This window comes from Candida dubliniensis, chromosome 4, assembly GCF_000026945.1.
Source record: "Candida dubliniensis CD36 chromosome 4, complete sequence".
Taxonomy (NCBI): domain Eukaryota; kingdom Fungi; phylum Ascomycota; class Pichiomycetes; order Serinales; family Debaryomycetaceae; genus Candida; species Candida dubliniensis.
This window is the reverse complement of record NC_012863.1, coordinates 1024471-1049416: the sequence shown is the minus strand read 5'-3', so window position 1 is coordinate 1049416 and position 24946 is coordinate 1024471. Positions and strand designations below refer to the sequence as shown.

The 24946-nt window shown below is 36.2% G+C and overlaps 9 protein-coding genes and 2 non-coding genes across 11 annotated transcripts, besides 4 other annotated features; 6 read left to right on the top strand and 5 right to left on the bottom strand. All coding sequences in view use genetic code 12, as the record gives it.

Annotated features, from left to right (window-relative positions):
- Positions 1-242: 242 nt before the first annotated feature.
- Positions 243-1937, bottom strand: CD36_44360 (GTPase-activating protein, putative; the record flags this gene model as incomplete). The annotated part of the gene is made up of 1 exon (XM_002420043.1): positions 243-1937. One exon carries the CDS (start codon positions 1935-1937, stop codon positions 243-245), a length of 1695 nt encoding a protein of 564 aa, XP_002420088.1.
- Positions 1938-2301: 364 nt separating this feature from the next.
- CD36_44350 (HSP70-family chaperone protein, putative) lies at positions 2302-3924 on the bottom strand (the record flags this gene model as incomplete). The annotated part of the gene is made up of 1 exon (XM_002420042.1): positions 2302-3924. The coding sequence occupies one exon, from the start codon at positions 3922-3924 to the stop codon at positions 2302-2304; it is 1623 nt and encodes a 540-aa protein (XP_002420087.1).
- A 711-nt stretch (positions 3925-4635) lies between these two features.
- On the top strand, positions 4636-4718 carry tRNA-Gln (TTG). The gene has a single exon. It is a non-coding gene; the product is annotated as a tRNA-Gln (tRNA).
- A 10-nt stretch (positions 4719-4728) lies between these two features.
- Positions 4729-4814, top strand: tRNA-Gln (TTG). Its single transcript has one exon. It is a non-coding gene; the product is annotated as a tRNA-Gln (tRNA).
- Positions 4815-5049: 235 nt separating this feature from the next.
- On the top strand, positions 5050-6462 carry CD36_44340 (endonuclease/exonuclease/phosphatase family protein, putative; the record flags this gene model as incomplete). Its single annotated transcript, XM_002420041.1, has 1 exon — positions 5050-6462. The coding sequence occupies one exon, from the start codon at positions 5050-5052 to the stop codon at positions 6460-6462; it is 1413 nt and encodes a 470-aa protein (XP_002420086.1).
- A 446-nt stretch (positions 6463-6908) lies between these two features.
- Positions 6909-7227: a mobile genetic element.
- Positions 7228-7631: a mobile genetic element.
- Positions 7632-7994: 363 nt separating this feature from the next.
- CD36_44330 (ubiquitin carboxyl-terminal hydrolase, putative) lies at positions 7995-10814 on the top strand (the record flags this gene model as incomplete). Its single annotated transcript, XM_002420040.1, has 1 exon — positions 7995-10814. The coding sequence occupies one exon, from the start codon at positions 7995-7997 to the stop codon at positions 10812-10814; it is 2820 nt and encodes a 939-aa protein (XP_002420085.1).
- A 122-nt stretch (positions 10815-10936) lies between these two features.
- On the bottom strand, positions 10937-11653 carry CD36_44320 (Kin17 orthologue, putative; the record flags this gene model as incomplete). The annotated part of the gene is made up of 1 exon (XM_002420039.1): positions 10937-11653. One exon carries the CDS (start codon positions 11651-11653, stop codon positions 10937-10939), a length of 717 nt encoding a protein of 238 aa, XP_002420084.1.
- A 537-nt stretch (positions 11654-12190) lies between these two features.
- CD36_44310 (conserved hypothetical protein) lies at positions 12191-13021 on the top strand (the record flags this gene model as incomplete). The annotated part of the gene is made up of 1 exon (XM_002420038.1): positions 12191-13021. One exon carries the CDS (start codon positions 12191-12193, stop codon positions 13019-13021), a length of 831 nt encoding a protein of 276 aa, XP_002420083.1.
- Positions 13022-15300: 2279 nt separating this feature from the next.
- Positions 15301-17549: a mobile genetic element.
- Positions 17550-20465: 2916 nt separating this feature from the next.
- Positions 20466-21164, bottom strand: CD36_44300 (hypothetical protein; the record flags this gene model as incomplete). Its single annotated transcript, XM_002420037.1, has 1 exon — positions 20466-21164. One exon carries the CDS (start codon positions 21162-21164, stop codon positions 20466-20468), a length of 699 nt encoding a protein of 232 aa, XP_002420082.1.
- A 70-nt stretch (positions 21165-21234) lies between these two features.
- Positions 21235-21732: a mobile genetic element.
- A 558-nt stretch (positions 21733-22290) lies between these two features.
- Positions 22291-23469, top strand: CD36_44290 (conserved hypothetical protein; the record flags this gene model as incomplete). Its single annotated transcript, XM_002420036.1, has 1 exon — positions 22291-23469. The coding sequence occupies one exon, from the start codon at positions 22291-22293 to the stop codon at positions 23467-23469; it is 1179 nt and encodes a 392-aa protein (XP_002420081.1).
- A 304-nt stretch (positions 23470-23773) lies between these two features.
- Positions 23774-24910, bottom strand: CD36_44280 (fatty acid hydroxylase, putative; the record flags this gene model as incomplete). Its single annotated transcript, XM_002420035.1, has 1 exon — positions 23774-24910. The coding sequence occupies one exon, from the start codon at positions 24908-24910 to the stop codon at positions 23774-23776; it is 1137 nt and encodes a 378-aa protein (XP_002420080.1).
- Positions 24911-24946: the final 36 nt, after the last annotated feature.

The following is a 24946-nucleotide window of genomic DNA, read 5'->3' as shown; positions in this document are numbered from 1 at the left end:
ACTCTGGTTGCAAAAAAATATTAAGCCCACACCTAAAAATGCCTGGAACTAAACACAACACAGGAAATGCTCGTATGTGGGTTATCTACTTCAATACTATGCTGCTTTATTGTCTAATATTTTATTTTTCTATTACTACAAAAGTCATTCGCTATCCTGTATTATAGGTTGGTACACGGAACTCGGGTAGTGCTGAGTGTGCCACCTTCTGGTGCTAAAAAGTACAAGTGTATATGTACTGTTTATCTCAAGTGAGCTGACGCATTTTTGTATAGACTCTGCCAAATGTAAGCTTCACTCAACATCAACTCGACATCCTTCTCTGTCCAACTACTAGTGGGGGGATTCTGAAGAAATAGAATAATCTCCTGGAAATCCTTCTCCTTCAAGTCGCTACTGAATTTAATCAAAAAAGCAGCACAAACATAAGTATGAAACGTATTAAACCCCAATGGAGTTTCACTAAGATAAGTGTCCCACATTCTAATAATGAGTTGCATCGGCAACTCGCGCATCAACAAACAATTCATCCATCTGAATGAAAACTGAATAAACTCGATGCCCTCTTGCTCAAAATGATTTAAGAGCTCCACGTCGATCTTTGAAATCAAGTTTTTCAATTCATTAACTTGTCTTATAATACCAGGTTGCTGGTGAATGTAGTTATCTGTTATATTCTCCAATAATCTTGACAAACACCAGTACGTATCTGCCTCGATGATAGACGTGACTCTCGCAGAAAGCCACTCTGTATTAAAATTCTCCAAGTTGTATTGCATCAATTGAGGATCGTTGAGCAATTTCTGCTCTTCTGGGTCTTCTTCATCAGTGCCAGCCATGTATCCGGGAATAAACAAATCCTCATCTTCCAACTCGCCTTGTTGCTTTCTTTGTAGCTGCCAAATGTAATTATTCAAGAATATCTGATAAAATGGAGTAGATAAATCGTTTATTCCTTGAACATACCCACTGGCTGGGTGTCGTACTGCCCATAAATACAATATTTTACGTAGTGACACTTGAGTTGCCGAATAAGAATATAGCTTTAGTGTTGGGTTTGTTCTTTTTACATCTATCTTTATCTGGTGATACAACTGCTTGTCGCGATTAACATTGGATAATGACAAATTTGAATTGTTATCTGGTGGATCCTCATGAAACTCTATTGTAACACTACCCAATCCATCCAAATACTCCTGTCGTTTTCTTTTCAAAGTGGAGCTCTGGCGAGACTTATTTGTAGGAAGATATCCAAGTAGCAACAACCATGACAATGCTCGCAACTCATTTGGTATACCATTCCATGATAACTTTCTCAAATCCTGTAAATTTATAATGGTATCAGACGCAAGGATCTTCCTGAACTTTGAATATTTGCTATTAAGCTGGTTTAGCTTGTTTATTTCTGCTTTTGCCTGTAAATCCACATCATCCATGGACTCCTTGTGTTGCTTTTTCTCTGGTACTTCCAGGGGAAGCTGAACTGTCAAATCTGGGTACAAAGAATCCAACATTGGTGGCGGGTTAGGCTTAACAACGACCTCATCTAGCCCTGCATCCCAGTCATCGTCTAAGTCAGTATAGCGTGTATTTGAATGAGACCTGCGATGTTGAGTCTTGGGTGATTGATGCCTGCCAATGTGTCCAAGAGAAACCGTCCTGTTCCCACCTGACGCTGGTCGAGGTTGAAAAATCGATCCTGAGCTTAAATTGGCGGCAGATCTGTTGTTCTTGCTATAGCTAAGACTTCCATATATATTACTGTTTACTTCCTCATAGGAATCTCGGTGGGAATCGACACTGGCAGAAGATCCTGTTAACGATAGGTTCTTTAAAAACGAAGATAGGTTTCTTCCTTTTCCTCCTTGCTCTCCAAAGATAAACTCGTTTTTGGATCCATTATATACTTGAGACATCTCCTGTTTCTTCTTACCCATAATGTAGACAAATTGTTTAGGGATTGATGTCGAAAACACAAATAAGAATAAATGAATAAACAAAAAAAAAAATCAAAAATTGTAGTGTGTAAGTCGTTTATAGTGATCCAATTTGCCAACAAAAAAGCTCTTCTTTGTATTTTTTTTTTCCGTTGGTGTTGGTGTTGTTGTTTTGCTCGTTCATTATTCCCGATCATACAACGACTCCGCATTACTACCACTGTCATTTCCTTACAAGAAAAGAAATTATTTAACTTTATTACTGTCGAGTTTACTATTATAATGACATTTCATGCAACTTTTCGCCAATCAGACTTCTATTCAAAAAAAAAAATTACAATACAACGATCTACATTTTCGGTATTTATTGAGATGTGATTTCACCTTTAACAGCAGTAGAACCTTGTTTTAATTCTCTTCCTGACAAATGCAAAACACCATTTTGAGTAATGTTTACAATAACTTCCAAATTTGCGTTTGGTTTCAAGTCTTTCAAGGACAATTCGGCCAATTTGTCACCACATTCGTACACAACTTCTCTTTTGATTTCTGGTTCTTCTTCTTCTGAGTCTTCATCTTCTGAATCCTCAACTGGTTCAGCTTCAATGACAGTTTCTTTCACTGTTCTCTTACCTTCGTATAATTCGACAATAACTGATGATGAATCACCGTTAGTCACTGAAATAGATTTTTTGATAGGATAAGCTGTTTCAGCAACTAAGATTGGCTGGAAGTTGCCATCAGCGTCTTTGACACCAATTGGCTTGGTCAAATGTTGAGTATTTACCACAATTGGTTGTAAAGATTCTTTTATTTCTGACTCATCAAATGATTCAACTAAAGAAGCTTGCAAGGCAGCACCAAGAGCAACTAATTCAGATGGGTTCAATGCTTTTGAGTCCAAGGATGGGGCTATTATGTTGGTTGTCTCTGGGAACAAGAAGGAAATGTTACTGGCCAATTTAGGGGTATGGGCAGCACCACCTACTAATAATACTTCATCAATATCCAATGGGTCCAAGTCAGCTTTAGCAATGACTTTTTCAACAAAAGCTGTCATTTTGCTCAATGGGTCTCTGGCAGTCAATTCGTATCTTAATCTATTAATACTGGTATGAAAGTCAAAGCCATCGGCCAATGACTCAATGGAACAGGTGGAAGTTTGAACATTTGATAATGTCTTCTTGACAACAATAGATTCAGCTTTCAATTTAGCTAATGATCTGGCATTGTTTCTTGGGTTGGCCTTGTATTTCTTTTCAAACTCTTTGGCAAAATACTCAGATAATGCGGCATCCAAGTTGTCACCACCTAAACCGTATTCATGGGCAGTAGCCAAGATTGTCAATACACCACCTCTAACAGCAATCACTGCACCATCGGTTCTAATACCACCAAAATCAGCAACAACATAAATCTTGTCTTGCGATAATCTATCTTCATCATTAGACAAATGGGCCAACAAGGCTGCAGATGGTTCATTGATCAATTGCAAAACCTTCAATCCAGCATCTTCTGAAATTTTGGCAATTTCTTGTCTTTGAACTTCAGTGAAATCTGTTGGCACAGTCAACACCACACCTTCAATATTTTTACCAATAAAGTCTTCAGCTGCCAATTTCAATTGTTTGAAATGTCTCTTGGCAACTTCATGTACAGTCAATACTTCTGTTTTACCATCATTGGTGATCTCATAGCTAATTTCTCCATTTATTTCTTTGGGTTTAGCACCGGTGGCGGCGTTTGGGTTAATTTCACTAAACTTTTTCCCAATGTAATCTCTAAAGTTCACAATAGTGTTTTCTGGGTTTCTAATTAATCTAGCTTCTGCTTGAGATCCATGGTACTCATCGGCACCAATGTATGATAGTGCTGATGGGATGGAACGATCACCATCTGGGTTAGCAATAACATCCACTTTTCCATCTGCAGAGGCAACTGCAATTGAAGAAGATGTGTTACCAAAAGTGATACCAATAACTGACATGTCTACTTAAATATGTGGTTGGTTTATGAAGTAAATTTATCAATAAAAAAAAAATAAAAAATTTTTCTTTACTCTGATGAGAGAGCGAAACAATTTTTGAGAAAAAAAAAAAAAAAAGCAGATCTCTCTGATAGAGCCAGGGTCGTGTATTTCAGTCATAGTTTTGCAGCAACATTCCCTGTGAAAAGTATGGAAGACAATCAAACCCATGTTATTTTCTGATATCAGCTCGTTAGTAGGCAAGGTTTCCTTTTGTTAATAGAGAAAAGTATTTGTTACGCAGTTAGTCTAAATATGCTATGAATGTTGTACATTTTACCTATAATGCTTGATTATTGCAACTAGGGGACAAATAGTGGTTGTACCTGATGTTAGTGAGCTCTTGGAATTATCGAAAAAACATAACAAATCAGAACAAAAAAGTGATGTTGATTGATTATTTGAAGGTTTGTTGAAGTATTTTTTCTTCTTTCAAACTCAAGTTGGTAGGTAAAAAAATTTGGGAACTAAAAACAACGAAAATGTGACAAAAAAAAGTACTTGTTGATGTTCTCCAATTTCAAACTTGTCTTGCTAACTCAGAAAACTATTCAAACAATTGGCAAACTACTAGGTTAAATAACAAGTAGCTTCTCTTTTGTATACAATTAAAGCAATCAGAAGAGTATTATTTAAACAAAAAAAAGCAGGAAATTTCTCGATCAAAAAATTGGTCCTATAGTGTAGTTGGTTATCACCCAAGGTTTTGACTACAAAGCCTCCTTGTAACTCCGGTTCGAATCCGGATAGGACCTCTTTTCTTATGGTCCTATAGTGTAGTTGGTTATCACCCAAGGTTTTGATTTAAGCAAAACTTCCTTGTAACTCCGGTTCGAATCCGGATAGGACCTTTTTTTTCATTTTTGGACATTTTACGCCATCCTCATAGCAAAGAGGGTGTTTGTTTTTGAACTCTGTTTTGACAATTTTATAAGACAGAGCTCCAGGGGTTATCATTCGTATAAGTGCCAGTTGTTGTAGTTGTAGTGTCCATTTTTATTTTTTATTTTTTATTTTTTATTTTTTTTTTGTCAAAGTTGGAAGACAATTTCAAGAATTTCACCAACCTATACAAACTACGTTACAATGAGGATGACACGTTCCCAGCGTACCAAACATGTTCGACTAACATTCATCTCGATAGTTGTTATTCTGGTTTTTGCATTAGTGTATACACTTAGCAGGTCGGCTGCTGTATCCACGTACTCGGACGTTTCAAAGATGATAACTGACTTTGGACAGAAATACAACCCAGCCACTCTAGTAAACGACCATTCTTCAAATATACCGATGGATGACACTCAGAATCTGAAAGACAAATCTTTTGGAAATAAAGGGAACAACAACAAGAATGATGTTCTGGGAAATTTGCAAAGTGATATGCTTGGAGAAGAAACGTCTCAAAACCCGGGGAATTATCTAGGAGAAATTGAACGCATGTCGCCAGAAGAAGTGGAAAGAGCCAAATCAATAATGGAAGAGCCAAAAAAAGGAGACGAAGCAACAAACAAGCTTGGTGTTCCTGATCCTGGCAATCCCAAGTTCTCTCGCGTGACAAAGAACAAACCGGAACTTCCTAAAATTCCCCTGATTGGTACTAGTGACAAATTAAAACGGTTCAAATTTAGAATATACTCCCATAATGTGAAAAACGGTGGTTACCACAGTCTAGTTCCAGGAGAGCAATCATGGTCAGATAGACTAATTCCATTAGTTGCATCCATTAAGTTTAATACGTTTGCCGACAATTCAATTGTCACCTTACAAGAGGTCTATAAATTTCAAATGTTGGATATTTTGAAAGAGCTCAACCGGCACGAACCTGATAAATGGGAATACTATGGTAAGGGAAGAATTGATGGAGAAGAGATAGGGGAGTTTGTTCCAATAATTTGGCAGCCTGCTGAATGGGAGCTAATGTATAGTGACACAATGTGGCTCAATGATAAGGACCCAAGAACGTCATTTGAGGGTTGGGACGCCATTTATGCCAGAATTGTTTCTTATGTCACCTTGAGGCACAGAGCAACTGATAATTATATCAACGTCTTCAACACGCATTTTGACCATGTAGGACAGGAAGCACAAGTTGGATCAGCAAAATTAATAATAGACACAATGAAGGTGTTGAATCTGTGGCCAAGTTTCCTAAGCGGAGACCTAAACATAGAACCCAATCTGGAGCCTTACAAAGTGTTGAATGAACACTTGCAGAATACAGCAGATTTAGCGACTCCATTTAACAAGTTTGGGCATTTCAAAAGCACGGTCACAGGTTTTGAAGGAGAGGTGTTATTAGATGGTGGTCAAAATATAGATTATATTTTTGCACCAAAATATACCCTAAAAATGGGCAATGATGAACAAGACGAAGCCTCTGGACAAACAACTACAAAAATAAATCTAAAGCTTTATCAGTTGGGTATGCTACATTCAAAATTCAACGGTAAATACATAAGTGACCACCGGCCATTGGTTGCTGATTTTATTATGAACTGAATGAAATTGTTTACAGCTGCCCTGCTTCTGCACAATTGTTTACTGATATAAATAATACCAATAATAACCAAGTAGCTAATGGCAATAGTTGTAGTATAACCAAAGTCTGTTTCCATGTTAAGAACAATATAAACAATTCTGTGAGGCAAACTAGTTACCTAAATTTTGAGACTCTTTAAACCATTTAGGCAGTTTACTAGATCAAAGGTTACGAATGTTAAAGCAATAGCTTTTCAAGACACTTCTGATATGAAATTGCCAGCATAATGATCTAGAATTTTAACCACAAAAGAGATCACTTAAGTAAGTAAAAAATTGGTAATTCTTAAAAATTAGCTTTCTGTGCAGCAATGTTTTTGAATATGTTATTGTAAGAATGACACAAAACATCCCTTTGGTATTATCAACAACGAGATCGGAAAAATAAAGAGAATTCAGAATGGTATTGTTGTGTATTCGTGGCATTCGGCTTAAATGTGGAACAGATTGCATTACCACTTAAAGTAGTTGGTCTATGAAGCTAACAACTTAGCAGTAATGTTTTGCTTAAGTGACGGTTGAGTCCATTATAATTTGATATCGGCAATGGTGCTTGATGAATGTAGCGTAATTATGGTCATTTATGAATTTGTTATATCTTGTGAATATTGTGCATAACCTTTAAAGCTAGGCTTTCACGGATAAACTGTTTATTTCCCATATTTAGGATATCTAACTATACGATATATTTTACGCTTTTTATTCTTTTTATGTCAAGCTCATGTTTGTCACACAGCCCCATAAGTCTAAGTGGACATCGAACTAACCAATATAAATGAAAACCAGTATCCTTATCTCACGGATACAGTCCCTTGCTCACCAATCCAATATTGCAACCTGTAATTAATTTGTCATACTGGTCTCTCTTATCAAACCTCGTTAGATAAACTCTACTTTCATTGTATCCATTGAGCCTCGATAACAAGTATATGATAGTAAATATAATTTTCTTCTTTCCACAATTTATATTGTCAATCTCTCAAGAAACGTGAAACTACATTTCTTTTGGCCACTTGGTTTGTCCATCCGAATATGTCGTAATTAATATATAATAAGTTAATATATTATTTAGCTGTCACGTTCAGTCTGTCTGGATGAAATTCCCTACATGATGACCTGACTGTGTGACTGAATCTCAATCTTGTATTTTTGATGTCACAAAATCAACCAAAAAAAAAAAAAAGAGAATTACTAATGTAAATAGAATCAAAAGGGGACAGGCGGGCGAGACGCAGTGACCACGATTTCCACTTACTACTACCGTGCCTCGCTGACCAACAATCAGGAAAAAGAAACACCAGAAAAACAAATCGATTTGAACACAACAAATACAAACATAAAGACTAATCAACCAACGGAGATTTAGTAACCAGACACAACTAATAAAGGACATCACTCAGCTATTGTGAATCAAATATCAACATATACTATTATTACTTAGATTAAAGATACTGCAACATTTTCCAAGAAATACTTGAGACAACATTCGCCACATGGAACGCATAAAGCACAAGACCAGACTACCTACAGCGAATGTTAATAAAAGTTTGCCTGAGACACCAGAAGCTCCTTCCAAGTCACCGCCACCCAATGATATGCCAACATCTCAACCCCAAGTTTTTACTTCCTCAACAGTCGGATCAAGCACGGTGCAACATCAGTTTCATGAAAACAGTACCCCACCAACTGCTGTGATGCAGCCACTAATAACGGAAGATGACATACAAGCGTACTATAGTAGATTGATCAACTATGAATTCAGAAACTTGCAACTAGACTCGGAAGTAAAATCAAAGTCCTTATTCGATCTAATAGATTATTGTGAATTCCAGTACGAAACATCGAATGTCCAACTTCAAATGGGGGCAACAGACCCTAATGCCACTTTGAAGGGAATCAAAACCTACATAAAGGGTTATCTTGTTTTCAACTACTTTATAAACAGTTTTATCATAGTGCATTTTAAAGGCTTTGATATGTTTATTGAAAACAATGAGCAAGATTTTATAATATACTTGAACATTTTTGCATTCTACAACTCAAACGAGTATTTTCGAAATGGAAATTATTCTATTCAGTCTGAAGATTTGCGAGAGTATGTGAAGAAGTATCTTGTTGATAAGAACTTATTAAGCTTCAACATTGAGGAATTGTACTCTTGGCTTAACGAGTATATTGCGTATTTGAAAGAAAAAGACAAGTCAGCAGAAGAGCAAGCTTCAGTGTCCTCATCAAGCTCATCATTTTCATTTGTTGAAGAGGCGTATGCTACACCAGACCTTCGCCAATCAACACATTCTAGAAATTCATCTATAACCTCAGAAAATGAGTTTAAGCAGAAGTTTCCCTCTATCAAAAGAGTCGACTCACCTCCTTCAGAGTTTATACCAAAACAAATACCACCACCAATACCGACACAGTTGCCACCTAGTTTGCTTGAATCAATGCCAGACCTTCAATCTGTGTCTCCAAATGCATCTCCACCGTCGCCTACACCAACACCCCCAAGTCCTCCCCCACATCGAGTTTCCACAGCCGAATATCCTATTTCAAGAAATGCATTCATGACGAAGGAAAACAATCAAAGCACTTATCCCGTTCAAGACAAAGTCCTAGGTACAGCGGTTTCCCCAGAAGAACAAGTTTATTTTCAACCAAAGTCATATAGCAGACCCAAGAACGAAGTTCCAGATGGTTATCTACGCCCGACAGACTACACGAAGACCAAAATGTACCATAAATCAAATAACCTAGTCTCTTCCAACGGTTACGTGAATGGTTACGACCAGAGACTTGCACAAAGTCATCAAATCGACCCACAAGTGGTTCAAGGCGGTAATGCGCATTTCCCAACACAAGCACCACCACCACCACAACCTATTTATCGCCAACCAATGCAACCAATACCCTACCAACAATATCCTTATTACCAACAACCAAATCAACCGATTCATCATGTTCAAAATACTCAGCCCCAAATGTATCCACCGCCAGCACATTATAACAATACATATTCCCACGTTCCTGCACACGTTGTACAACAGCAAGAACAAATAAAGCACCAAAAACATTCACTATTAAAGGAATACTCCGTGTGTGGGTTGAGGAATTTTGGCTCGTCATGCTACATCAATTCCACTATTCAGTTATTGTTTGGTGTTTACCCTTTTAAGTCTATTTTCAACCACGGATATCAGAAGTATGTAAAGGATCCCAAGTATTTAAGAATTTTAGCCAAGCCCAATAGTCACACCAAAGAATCTGTCCTATTAAGTGAGGCCATAGCTGGACTTTTGAGAACTTTCCAGCAGAACGGAGGCGTGTCGGTTTCTCCCACCAAGTTTATTCGAGTCACCTCGTTACTAAAACCCGATTTTAATATTCCACATGAACAGCAAGACGCACAAGAATTTTTGCTATTTGTTTTGGAAAGATTACATGAAGAGTTGGCAGATAAACGACAAGATAACTACGACCCGGAGTTGTCTGTCCAGAAATGGAAGATAAATATCAACATGGAAAATAAAGACAAGTACATGGAGTGGTGCAAATCATTACACAAGCATGAAGGCAGCTCCCCAATCACGGATTTGTTCCAGGGCCACTTGCAGAACAAATTGAAGTGTAACAAATGTGGGTATGAATCAGTCAGCTATTCTCCTTTTAGCATTTTGTCGTTGCCTATACCAAACAATTACAAAAATGAAGTCAACTTAAGCGACTGTTTGCGATACTATATCCAAGATGAAGTATTATCGGGAGAGAATGCATGGCATTGTCCAAAATGTAACGGTGAGGTCCAGACATTAGAAAACCACCCAGTTTTTGAAAATAAGCGATCAGGTATTTTCAAGCTAGGCGGGAAGAAAAAACACACCAAGAGCCAACAGGCATCAAACAACAGTATTAATACGATCTCTACCAAGAGTATCAACTTTGTCAAGTTACCAACAATCTTATTCATTCATTTGTCCCGCTTTTCCATGTATAATTTAACAGATAAATTAGATACCATGATTAGATACCCTTTATTGTTAAAATTTAACAACCAAGGCCACGAGATAGTGTACAAGTTATCAGGGTTGATCAACCATTTTGGTAATTTGAAGAGTGGACACTATACTTCGTTAGTTAATAAGTCGACGGTCCATGAGAAGTTACAGAACTCAGATAATTTGAAACGGCCATGCTGGTGCTTGTTTGATGATGAGCATGTTCGTTCAAATTTGGTACACGGAGCCTTAAACCCTCCACATGATGAATTGGTGTCTAGAGATGTTTATGTTTTGTGTTATGAAAGAATAGATGTATGAACATGTACCTAGCGATATAGATAGATAGAGGCATGGTGCATTCTACAAAATAGATATTTAGAATTAAAACAGCGGAAAGTAACAAATAATACAATGTAGACATTAATATACACATACACATGTTACTCACTTTCACTGTCATCGAAAGCATTCACCAATTTTTTAGTGGCGCAAACCTTTTTCTTTTTGAGTGTAAGCTTCACTGGTCCAGAAATAGGGACTTGTTGTTGTAAAGTTGGCTTCTCGGTGTCTTTGTCTCTCTCCATTTCCTGACCTCGTTTAATCTGTTTTTGTAATAGTTTGTCATCGTTCATTTCGTCATTGTCTTCCAAGACACTGATGTTACTATTGGTTTGATACGAGTTCAATGTCTGCATGCGATCAACCAATTTAATTTCTAAATTGAACCCCTCCTCTTCTTCATTGTTCTCATCACTAGTTTGTACCTTCACAATTCCATTTTTACCCAAATGTTTTATGAATGAAGTTAGGCTCCTCCATTTAGTGGAATTCATATGAATATGATCTCGCTCACGGATATATTCTTGGTAGAACTTATTGGCATTGATAAATTTAGTCCCATGATTTATTCGGAGCAACTTGATAAACTCATCTTCAAATTTGTTAGAGTACGTTTCTATTAGTTTGGAGCTATCACCAGATTCGTGTATTTCAGATACCTTCTTTATATGCAGTGGTGAAGATAGATGGTTTTTGAATCCATTGGAATCTCGACACTGTTTCGAGCATAATTGGCAATAAAACTTCAATTTTTGTAATCCTGCTGCTCGTAGCTTTTTAGATTGATATTTCGCTGTTCCAAACTCTGCCTTTGCCATGATACTTAAGCTAGTGATATAATGAATTGAATCAAAACAAAAAAAAGGGAAGAACAACCTGTACTCTTTCTGTTCTTAATTTTCTTCAGGAGTATTTACGTATGTTGTTTTTTTATTTCATTTAAGTCATTTTTGATCTTGAGTCTAGAGTTTGATGAGCCTCGGAATTTTTTGTTACAGCTTCAACATGGTTTCAGTAAATGGTCGTGTAATACTCGTTAAATACAAAAGCACAACAAATTCTATTCAAATTTATCATCTGTACATTGAACATTTGAACTCAACACATAAAGGTTTAAATCTCATCAATCAATTCATCAAAAGGTTTATTAGGTTAGGGGTTCTCTATTTTTACATTTGGTGTTCTTGGCCCAGCAGCTTTCATTTGATTTAATTTACATACCTATCGCACGAGCTTCTTTTGGCAAAATAACGCGAACAGCAATTAGAGATGCCATAACAGGAATAAAAAGAGCTGAGAAATACCGACCCTGCTTGAAAAACTTCCCCTTAATATCAACAAAGAAACGTGTCTCGATGTTACGGAGTCAAGTCACATGTATTCAAAAACGAACATTGTTTCAAAAGTACAATAACCCGCCAAGGTTGTCCTACGTTGCAAATAAAAGCTATTTCAGTCTAATCTGGAATAATCTCATTCCACAACCATTGAAGTTAACAGGTTTAGTCGCATCGGGCATAATTACATTTGTGAATGTGCACCCACGGTATTACATCACTCTAGGTCCACCCATCGGGTTGCTAGGATTTTTTGGTTATCAAAAATACCGACATTGGCAGTATCATAAAGCAGTTACCAAATTGGATGTAACGGAATGGCAAGATAATGAAACGATCAGAACTGCAAAATATGATGAAAAGTCTCTCGATAATGTAATAATGGGGATAGATAATCAATATGATTCACTTAGAAGACAGATTATTCAACTAGTGGAGCAGCGCATAATTGAATATATACTGGAGAATGGGATTGACGACGAAGTAACTGGTTCATTTATTTCCGACGACAATCAATTCAATGTCCGTTTGCCTGAATCAGAAATTGAGAGCTGGATCACCACAAACGTTAAGCTTGAAAAGAACAATAACGCAGTCTCTGAGTTTATAAAGTTATCTGTGCCCTATTATGATTCGAAAAATGTACACACGAGGAAGCGATTAGGTGTGGTGCTGATTTATTTACTACAAATTCCTCAACAAGAAGAGTCAAGTTTCATTGACTATAAAATTGGTATTGAAGTCACCCGTTTGAAATGGTTCAATCCCCAATCGTTATTTTTTACAAGACTTGAAAATAAAGCACTAATGCAAAGTGAGATATACAAAGCTTTAAATAAACAAAACTAGAATTGGGGAGTTGAATGGTGTGGTGTTACGAATAAAATTATAAGACATGCAAGCACAAACAAAGAAAGATGTTAACGTGAGTTTTATTCCAAGGGGTGCTTTAGTGTGTTTGGGTACTTTCACTATTTTTGATAGATTCTAGTTCTTTAGTCTATCGACTGATGATTTACACATTGTATAATACTAAACACGAGATATTTGCAGTATATGGGAGCACCACCTAACCTTTTGTTCATGGATAGCGGTTGATACTATTTAAATGTCAGTAAATAAAACTATTAAGAGGTGGCCAAAACACCGTAAATGGCAACTTTGTTGAATATTGAACTTTTTGTTTGGCGAAGCTTTTTTGCAAAATAAATATAAAAAACCATACTACTATTATCGCAATTTCTTCATTGCAAATTCTTTAAGCATTGACTTTTAACTCATAGCTACCTGATCCAAAGTGTAATTCTCTCAAATTCTATAACACTAGAGGTAAGATTCCCAGATGGGTGTTCGTATAAGTCTGTATCTTCGACAATCTTGCTTCGGCCACTCAAAATCAAAGCAATCTATTCGTAGTAGTATTATAGTAAATGCTGTTTGATATTATTCACTCAAGACAATATGGATCCCCCTCAACTTTCCTGCTTCAATATTGAACTCGTCATACATGTAACCATTTTACTCATTTTTCCAAGAATCATTTCTACCACCTGGAGAAACGCAAGTGTTGGCACAACTTCTAAACGTCTATCAGCATAAATTTTCCAATACTTTGCATCAATTTCCACCCAAACCCATTCTTCTATTAACAAGTGCACTTTACTGCAAATTCAAATACAGTTATCTCTTGAAACTCCAGCTCATTCTAAGTTATAATTTCAACATGTCACACATTAAATACTTCTAAAAATACTAACCACAATACTCAATTCCACCTGGACTCAGAGAAAAATGATCACATTTAAAGATGGCAAATCATAAGAATTAAGTCTCTGACAACATCCAACCAAACCACCCACACTGATATGTTGTTGTACCAACCAAAAACATATTTAATAAACACCAACTGCTACCTTATCTGTTTTCATTCATTAATATCAATATCCACTAAACCAATTCAGCTAGAACCAAAGACAAAAAACACATGCAACATAGTCATTCTGCCATCTCTTATAAAAAAAAGGGTTCTATTCCTGCCATTGAAAACCCAATATTAATTGCGAGAATTAGACAACACAAACAAAGCTGAGCATCTCCAAATAAATACATTCATCAATGTACTTCTGCCAGACAAAATGGCTCCCTATAACAATAAATCTACACACAGAAACTGAAAAACACTGATAAATAGACAATTCACCAAGTGAACCTCCCCTTAACAACCCATCCGTACTTAATAGTCTCCAAAAAAAGGGTACCTCATGAAAAGACAAGCTAGCTAAATTCGAAACATGGTTTCACCATCTCTATCTTATTCGACTTAGGCCCTATTTACTCCCACAACTACTGCGAACTTACTTGCATTGAAAGAAGGATAATTCTCCTACTATAAAAGTCTCTTCTATCACTATTGAATTGATGTATCCATCCTCAATCCTGATAGCTAGTAACAAACAGCGAATGCAAAACAAACTCCAGCAAATCTCTTACCCATTAAAAAACATAACTCGCAGATATCCAAGTCTTCCTTCAACATCTTTACTTCAAAGGACTCCCAGAATTATTTCTTACTCTTTTAAGTAAATACACGATACATTACAAAGCCATGGCGACCCTCATGCACCCTACCAAATAAACAAAACTCTCGTTTCTAAATAATCCACTCCAAACTTAGCCAGCCCAACCGAATCCACCCATTTCAAACTCTCAGAGAAGAACATCTAGGGAAAAGTCTTGTCATCATTAACCCAAGAATGACGGACTACCGACAAACAAAACCAAAGAAAGACCTAACTGAAAAACAGTTTTCCAACCAACAAATGGATGACCCTCCACCACATAGTAACAATGTCTCAATACATACATTTATATATTTTTACAAATTATCCAACAAGTCATGGAATTGTGGATTCTTTGAGTATACAATTCTCACAAAATACAACACAGTAGAAAACCCTCTAAAAGCTCTACTTTTAAACGACGTGAAAATGAATTACATATAAACCATTAATATCCATAAAATGATAACCTGCAAGAAGTTGCCAAGTATACATGGCATCAAATAACTGCCTGACCTCTCATCAAAGTAAAAATCAAACATAAACAAAATCGTTCCTCTTGATTAATCAGATGCTATCTATTTTGGCGGTGAATTGACAGAAAATTGCCAATGGCGATAACATGCATATTTGAGCATAAGAATTCTGCATGTTGTACTCCTTTTGTTTACATTTTTTTGTTTACATTTTGCTTACCTCCAAAATATCTTTCATCCCTTGCTCTGTCCTTTTTCTTCTTCATAATGATAAATGCCAGGCTGGCGTGACCTCAATTATTTTCCTCTCACCACCACTTCTTTCTCCTTCTTCTTTCACCATTCGTTCATCAATCCATCAGTTTCCATCATAAATCAATCAAATAGTTACTGCTACTGGGATTACAGATACTTTAAGTCATGATATGTATGATTAATACCCTTGTTTTTAAAAAACTGTGCTTACTAACTAACTAATATAGATGAGTTATTGATTTTTGTTTGACCAGTAGGTGTCAAACTTTTGGAATTGCAATTTGGTGAGTTATAATAATTCAAAAATGGTGTACTTCTATTTGACAATTTCTGTCGGATGTTATTGCTCAAATTGCTTGATGCTAAAGTGGGTTTTTATTTTGAGGATTGAATAGCGAGTGGCATGTTCATTATCCATGAAATCTTATTATTAGGGCTGTTGAGTGGATCATTTAACTTGAATTGGACAGGGGCTTAGGGCTATTAATTTGCATTTACTTGAAGTTATGGTATGATCTAAACTAGTTTTCCACTTCAACAATTACAGATAGATAAATTGTTAGTGAGATGTACATTTTCCAGCCAACTTGGATTTATGATTCAATATCAAGGGCACAAACGAGTTTTTACAAAGTATATACTTGTTTATAGAGGTTTTGTATTCAATGAGATGAGTTTAAGTTAATGATTTGATCATAATTAATGTGTCATATCACATAAAGTAGCCTAAGGTTTCTCACGGTCACAAGAACGCTGCTGTGGAATACGAGGAATACCACTGCAACCGTGGTGATTCCTATACTCAAACAAGTTTAAACCATCAACAAAATCAAAGTGAAGCCGCGAATGAAAACAATATCAACAATGTATTTGCTGTGAAAAAAAAGAAACAGAAAAGAATCCATAAAAAATAAACTGTCCAGCAAAAATCATAGTTCAGCAGAAACATAAAGGGGAACAGTGGTTTGCTGATTGGATTTATCACCATAACCATGATTTTTCAAATAGCTACTACCATAATAGTCGGCTAAGCAAAAAATTGGTTGAAGAATTGAGGACTTCAATACAACAACAAACTCCAATAGTTGAAATAATCAATTCAATGTTGGATCCAATTTACAGAAGTTGCCAAAATGTGGCTCTGAAATTAAAACAAATTGTAGTTTTTGAAGACAAGCAGCGACAAAAGGCTATTCATGACCTGATAATAAAAGACTTGCAGCATATTTTATTCAATCCAGAAATACTGAAAATGATATCCAAAGTTTTCTTAACAAATATGCATCTTTTGAAAGATTTATAACCTATTTTAATTGAGCTGCTCACTTCACTGCCACCTCCACATCACAATACAACAGCTTTAGCAATTGACAATACAACAGCCTCAACAAGTCATAATACAACAGCTTCAACAAGTCAGAATACGCTGAATATATCAAGAATAAGTGCAGATAACTTTGAGAAACTCGATGATATGGAGAACGGTCTCCCCCAACTATCCGAATTAATTGCTGATATTAAAAGACGAAAGCTATACGAAAAAAGCCAGTTCAATGATATTTATATAACGTACCTTGTACTTAAGAAAGATTTGAAACATTTATCTTCTGGCAAGAGAAACTTATCATATACTAACAAGTCAGAAAAACGAAGGAGATTAAATGAATGAATTGTTCTTATTATTTTATATAAAGTTTGATTTTATATGTAGTTGTTTGTTTTATTGAGTATAAATTATTAAGACTTGAAATGAGAAGCCGAAGAGATGGGGCCGAGTTCAATTCTCTAGTGCGAGGAAGTAGTACCACTTCGACCTAGAGTTGTCGACCTAGGCAAAGGTTTCAAGGGATAAAGAATCCAAAAAAGGAAATTTAGGGGAGGATAATTGCATATTTTTTCTATTTATAGTAATAGAAATACTAATTTCGAACCGGCTCCATACATATTTTGCAGTAGAAAAGATGACTCTTTATTGAATTTTCTTCCTAAACTAGTAACTGAGAATCTGAAAATCACACGAGAAATATGCATGTAGTAATTAAAAAAAAAAGAAATTCCTGTCAATTCACCGCCAAAATAGATAGCATCGATTAATCAATAACTCACTTGGAACTCTATTGCTGCATCACCAATGGTCAACACTATTAACCAATTCTCCGTATCTTCCAGTCTTCGTCGAAAACCAGGCGACCAAGTCATTTTCAAATAAACGATAATACCGTACACCCATTACTCCACCACCTCCATAATACAATTTGTCATTAATCATATTCATACCATGCAAATGTCACTTTAATTCCTATAAACTTTACATCTTACGTAATTTCCTTTATCTAAGATAATCCAATTAAAGAAGAAAATGTAGTATACACTTGGAAAAGAAAGCTTCAACTATAAATGCTCAAATTCTAATGCTCCCCCAATCAAAGTTTAAAGAACCTTTTCTTCCGTAAAAGACAATCCAAAATTTCTCAATATTTGATACACCCTACTACATCTTCCAATGAATTGACTAAACGTTGCTTATCAGAAGCAAAGCCAACGCAGCTTAAATTTTCTAGCTCTGAGGCGTGACTAAAGGAATGTCTCTAGTACGAGTATAGCTTTATTAAGTAACTTATTAAAACTCTTTTAATTATGCACAAATATTTTAATCTGTCCCAATCAAGAACTTATTCGCAAAAACACTTCTATAGTATAAGTTCAAATGAACCCTACTAGTTGTTGGAAACAGTAATCCAGCTAGCAAACTTACTCAAATATACTAATTTCCCATTTCAACCGACAATCTCCTCGAACCACCGGTTGCTCAATTTCAAACTAATACTTGCAATTAATATTTATGTAGAAACTTTCAAGCAAGTATCACTTTACGAAGGTGGACCCTAGTAAGAAATACCAGAATAATCAAAACTCTAATGCATGAACAAAAAGCTTAAGCTGACTGAATACGTTGTTGGACAAGTTGGAAAGACACGTTCAACTCCTTAGCTCTAAAGCACTAATCCCCATACTTGCCTGCATTCGACGACGACAAACTCAGTTTTCTTTGTTAAGAAACGCAAGCTTTAATCATTTACTAGGTGTCTGGAACAGCTACATTGCTACCATACGGCAATGTATTTTTTGATGTTACTTAGGATTATCTCGATACTACGTACGACGATCATCAGCAACCAAACCAAAACCGATTGACCTGAGGCTGTACCAACATCTGAAAGAAGCATAACTGTAGCACGTGAAACCTAATTATAAGTGATGATTGGCATCAGGAAAACGAATTGAAAACTTTGTTGCAAATTCACAATGCCCTGTTAGACTGCAGGAACAGGATACGTAGTTTAGTAAAATCGAATAGCCAAAGCATCTTCTTAGAAAGCATTTTGAGGGGGTCGTTTAGCAATTAATAGGCTATAAAGAAAGCGCAGTGTCTTTAAATCATATAGAGGACTTAACTAGTCTAACTACAGCTTTGATTAGCATTGTAGAATTGCGTTCGTCTGTAGAAAACACACGAAAATGTAATCACTTAACAGTAGACATTTTTAATGGTGTTTGCATTCAGTGCATGCTTTAATTCGTGGTTTAATGTTTGGTCCCGGTAGTGGTCAATTTTAGTTGAACCCGATTCATTTCAACAATGTACGCACCTGGGTTATTCTTCTTTATATGTAAAGGCTCGTTTTGCAATTGTTTCATTGTTCCAAGTAGTAGTAATGGTAGATGTTTTCGTGAGTTGCGCAATAATGAATGAGGTGAAGTATATTGATTAGGAATAGTTTATATTTTTGAAGTTTGGCTGATTCGAAAATGAGATTGATGTAAACTCTATTGTTTTCATGTTCTTACCTATTGCAGTATGCAACAGCTATAAGTTTTGTATTGTCTGACTTGAGGTGTATTTGAGATAATGTTTTCAAGTCCATGGGTGTATCTTTTCTGAAGCATAATTAAGTATGTTTGCTACATTCATAATCTGATTTGTAGGCTCCTAGTAAGCCAACTTACATGTTGTGTGGCTAAGGATTGGATTTTAAAGAATAGAGCTCTGTGCTTTAGGTTTACATTTGCAGGGAGTTGGTTGAAAGCTTTTCCTTTTATAATGGTTTACTGGGAATTGTGTATTCGGTAGTATAGAAATTAGGAGGGATGCTTTTGTTTCCGTGAACGAGTAATGTGCTGGTGGGAGCCTAAATATTGTAAAATATATTTGTTGGAGTTGATAAGGTAATCTTGGAAGGAGGGCAGTGCTTGCAGAATAGTACCATTGTGTATTGTGGTTTAGTGACTAGAATTCTTGTACTACGGATTTTATTTTGCGAGTACGTGATATATGGGAGACTGGTAGCAGATTAACGTATCTTGGTGAGCTTGTTATATGACTGTTGCAAATAAAGAAATGGCTTGTTTAATATCATAAGTGAGATCGATTAATTGGTAGGTCGCGTTTGAGAAAGGAGAGAGGGGGTCATATATGAAGTAAAAGTAATTGATGGAATGGGTTGCTATATGGGAGATGTCTTGAATTAGACATCGTTCAGGACTAGATTATTTCTAGAGATTTTAGTGTGGCCATTTTGTGAATTGTGTCAACTACTTAGGAGAATACTTATAGAATTTGGTAGCAGATTACATTTGATGCTTGATTCTTTGTTAAATTGTAAATGTAGAGAGTATTGCTAGCTAGGAAGAAGATATTGGGAGGTAGGAGAATTACTTGTTTGGTGTATGGTATAATCAGAGCTTGTAGAGTATCGTTGCAATCTTCTGGTAACGTCTTGTTATAGGAGAATATTATGAATGTAATTGGTGCAAATTTTATGTTTGACTCAGAACAAGCAGTACATTTGAGTTGAAATATCCATGTGGAGTACTTTGGATTATTTTGAATGTCTATGTAGCTATTATATATATTGACCTTTAGTCCCTGCTCTTTGTTTATTTTTTCTATTTATGTTTAGTCTAAGTACGATTCATCCATGGTAATTTACAATCTTATTCTACCTAGATAAAATCATAGTAATGTGAGTTACATGATGACAGAATAGCCTGAAAGGAACGATAAAAAGTGTGAACAGCATTAAAAATATTTTGATGAAAAGGAATATGGACCTTTGAGATAGGTCTCGGGGTTGGATGAAATGCTGAAGAATCTTTTGTCCAGGCGTCTGGTGTTACGCATGGCAATACGTAAACGGAAGCAGCAGGTTTGGAAGTTGGTTTCCTAGGTTTGAAATACGGAAATGGGAATGTAGTACGAATAAATAAGCGACAAGTAAAATTCCATACCACAAACCAAGAAATGGTTGCTAAAGGACTAATTTGGAAATGGTTGATAACAAATTGAAATAATGACGAAATGCATCCTAAAACAAATGATACAAAAGGTGAAATAGCTGTCCAAAAGGACTGGATATTTGCCATCCATGGAATGGCGAAATCAGTTGAATCATTGACATAGTTCATCACAGATTGGACTTTAGAAGTGGTTGTGCTAATAAAGTATTCCAAAGTATCTTCGACGGACGTAGTGAAACGATTGTTGGCGATTGCCAATAAAAAGTGATTGGGGAAGAAATACCGGAATACCATCTTAACCCATGCAACAAAAATTGACAACAAAATAAGTGGTGAAGACATTAATGAAGTTAGAATTGGTTCAGGTGTCATAAGCAGGTTTTGACTTGCGGAGTTGGGCTGCATGATATGATTAAAGTGAGATTAGATTGTGGTGGTTTTTATTATCGATTTACTTATGCAAGTTTGTAAGGAATGTTGTGGATGACTATCTTTTAAATATGCTATATTTGGCACTATCCCACGACACAGAATTAGTTGAAAGAATGATTAAACTTGTTGGTAAATTGTAAAGAGAATTGCGACTTGAAGAGAAAAAGTGTTGAATCAATGAAGAGGATTTAAGTGTGAATGTGTGAGTAATGAGAATGATCATTACTGGCCTGTATGGAAAGGTTGAATTCTATAGAAGTGGAAGAAATCTAGAGAATTAGTTATTTAGTTGAAACGGGATTCATGCAAGGTTAGGTTGAGATCCAGGAATATACAATCCATTTATATTTACACTCGAACAAAATAGAGGTTACTCGAAGGCTTACACTCAGTCGCTGTGTTCATTATTACACATATGACCAATAGAGGTGATTTACATTAAATTGCCAACCACCATAGACTCCGTGAGATTTCACCTTGTACGTGAATCGATACCGTACATATCATTGTGATTTGAATTAAATAGCGCTACATGGTGACCCGATTGTGTGACAAAAGATAGTAATGCCGCAATTTACGCGAGACTCGAAGGGAATAGTTTGATGTTAATTCTAAGCTATACAATAAATGCCAGGGGAAATGTGGTTGGAAAACTCGGGCTTTACTCCTAGTTTATGTTAACAGTGGTAGAAGGCTTACTCTTAAAACAAGTAGTTGAAAAAGCGTTTTCGAGGAAATTGGTAAGTTTTTAAGATCAATTCTTTATTTGGTTTAAGGGGGAAGTTGTTTTCTCTCTCGAGTGAGATGGCATTATCGTCTTGGTATCGATGTCATGAGGAAAATTCATAAAACTTATCCTAGCTTAAGCTATTTCTTACTTCAGACACAATTTCAAACATAATCAATTCCAAAGTTAATCTGTGAAATCAATATACCTGTCAATGGCAGATTTGGGATTCCATTTACTCTATTTGGTAGCGCATAACTGACTAAATTAAATTTCCGTGCTATTACACGACTAGCTGAAATTGAGATGAAAACCAAGATTTGGAAAATCACAACAAACTTCGACGTATATCAATGCAAATAGAATAATAGAATGTCAACCAAATCAGATCGTCAGCAGGTATTGAACGTTTTAGAAGACAATTATACCTCTGATTTGTCCCTACATTTGTATTCGACCTTCTTGCTAAGACGAGTAAATCCCAATTTTCCAAGACATACCTGGAGCTACTGGCCCCTAAAGTTTGCTGATGTGCCCATTCCGCAAGACAATTTTGAAGACGATATAGTTGATGGGTATGAAAAAGACATAGATTATGTTTCTGTACTCAAGCGTAAGGTGAGCAATCGAAAGAGCAGAACAGAAGAGATGACCAGCCTTGAAGATAATACAAAAGAGGATGAGGACAATCCAATCTACAATGCTGAGGTTGAGTCGGAGGACGAACAGGAAGCGGAAGATAGTGAGGGTGACAATGAAGACGAGAATTTAAAGAAGCTTTTGCTGAGACCTATCAATGAAATAACATACTTGGAACGCACTCCCAATTCCAAGAAGTTACTTATCAATTCGTTGTCGTCAATAATCCAACATAAAATACATGCAAGAGTAAAGGATTTAAATATTTCTAAGACGAACCTAGCAATTACGGATGATATGGCATCGAATCCAGCTTTATTACCACTAACTATCCAAGTTGCAAATCGGTTTAATTCTTTGATAGACACTTTGACAAAGAAGAGAACCTCTAAGAAAACAATAAACTGGAAGGATATTCTATGTACAGCAGTGAGAAATGAAATTAATCCACACACCATTATAAATACAAAGACCTACAAAGATTTATATAACAAATGCGAGAAGTTGTTCAGCAAAATGCACTATAACTACGAGTTTGAGAGCGAACCAGAATGTGAGGGCCAGATAAGAACTGAAGAAGGGGGATTCAACGTGCACGAATATTTGAAAACATTATCTAATAGTGTCCAGGCGTCAGGTCAAATTACTTATAAAGATTTAGTAGCCCGATATCTTAACGATTTCTCTCAAAGAGGAAGAGAGGAGGCAAGGTTCAAGCATAATTTTTTCGAGCTTCTACGAATCCAAGACCAATCTTCAGATATTTCATGGAGTAAGACGAATGGAGAACGAGAAAGAAAACGTAGAAAAGTGTCGATAGCAGAACCAAAGGTAGAGGATTTGAATGACGTGAAAGAAGATATTCTAGGATCGGCTGAATTAGATGAAAATTCATATATGTTGAACCTTTAGCTTTCCAATTGGTGCTTGAGTTCCTTGGTGCCCATAAAAAAAAGTCCTGGTTGCAAGAATTCAAGAACAAACTCTTGCAAATTCTATATATTATTGTATAATCTACAAAGTCTACGAGTTTAAGTGTATTGCGTAAATAATCATTTTGCAGTAACCTCTCACATAACAGCTACTTGCCACTAACACTAAGTTTTTTGTACATTTGTACATTGTATTTTCGTTTATTTAGCAAGTAAAACTAAGTTTGAAGAGCTACTTATATCCACAGAATACCCAACTAACCCTAACAAATACCCGTTATTTTCTATTTTCTCTTCTCAAAAGTATTGGTAAGTTCTGTACCAAATACGACATCCCAAAAGGGAGATGTTACACCAAAGCCCAACTCGTAGTTCTTGTAATGATGCTCCAAATGTAATCTCTTCACAGTTTGAAAGTATTTAGGTAACTTGGTGTGATGCAACACATAATGAGTCACATCATACATGATATAACCCAAAGTACCACCTGCAAATCCCGAGCACGCCATGTAGAAAGGAAATATTGAAAAAATCAACTTGTAGAATGGGAAAGCTAAAACCAAAAACATGGCTGGTGGCAAAACTAATCTGTAGCCATCCATGGGCAAATAGTGGTGGACACCGTGCAAAAGAAAGTGGACAGTAAATGCATAAGGATGATTGGGCAAAAAGTAATCCAAATGGAATAAGAAACGATGTAAACAATATTCCACCAATGTCCAGACAAATAATCCCATCACCCATAAACTCAACGCAGTAATGGGGCTTTGGTTGACAAACCCAATATAGAAAATATAAAGGTTGGGAGGCAACCAAACCATAGGTATAACCCACCATGGTGTCAAAGAAATTGGCTCCAAGAAGTTTCCAAACAAAGGTGCAGATCCTTTTCCGTAATGTCTTGGACGGTGGACTTGGTCCAAGTAAAAGTCCTTGGAGAAATCACTAGTCAATAATTGCATCAACAATGGTTTGTTCAAATCCAAAAAGCGATGCTTTTTAGTATCTTCTTCGAAATCAGTTTGAATGGATAACTTTTCTTCTGCTGGTAAATGGTCATGGAACTCATACATATCAAAATCCTTGCCATCGTTATTCACCAACTTAACCTCAACTGGTGTGTTGTTCTTATTCCTCAATAACCCTTTCTCTTCATCCTCGGTTGCCAAGTACCCAACCAACATTCCATCGTCCAAGATTTCATAGGCACTTTCTGAGTGTTCATGAGACAGCGCCTCAGCCATGATTCCTGTGATATCTTTACCAGCATATGGCAAAACGATCTCAGCGCCACCAGGATGTTCTTCTAAAAACCCGGTCACATTGTAGATTTTTCTTTGGTACAAAGTGACCCAACAATCCTTCACATGGTTGTGTTTACTCACTTCTTGAATAGATAACAAGGGCAAATTCTTACTCATCTCTAACGCTCTAATATTCAATCAGGGTTTGTGTTG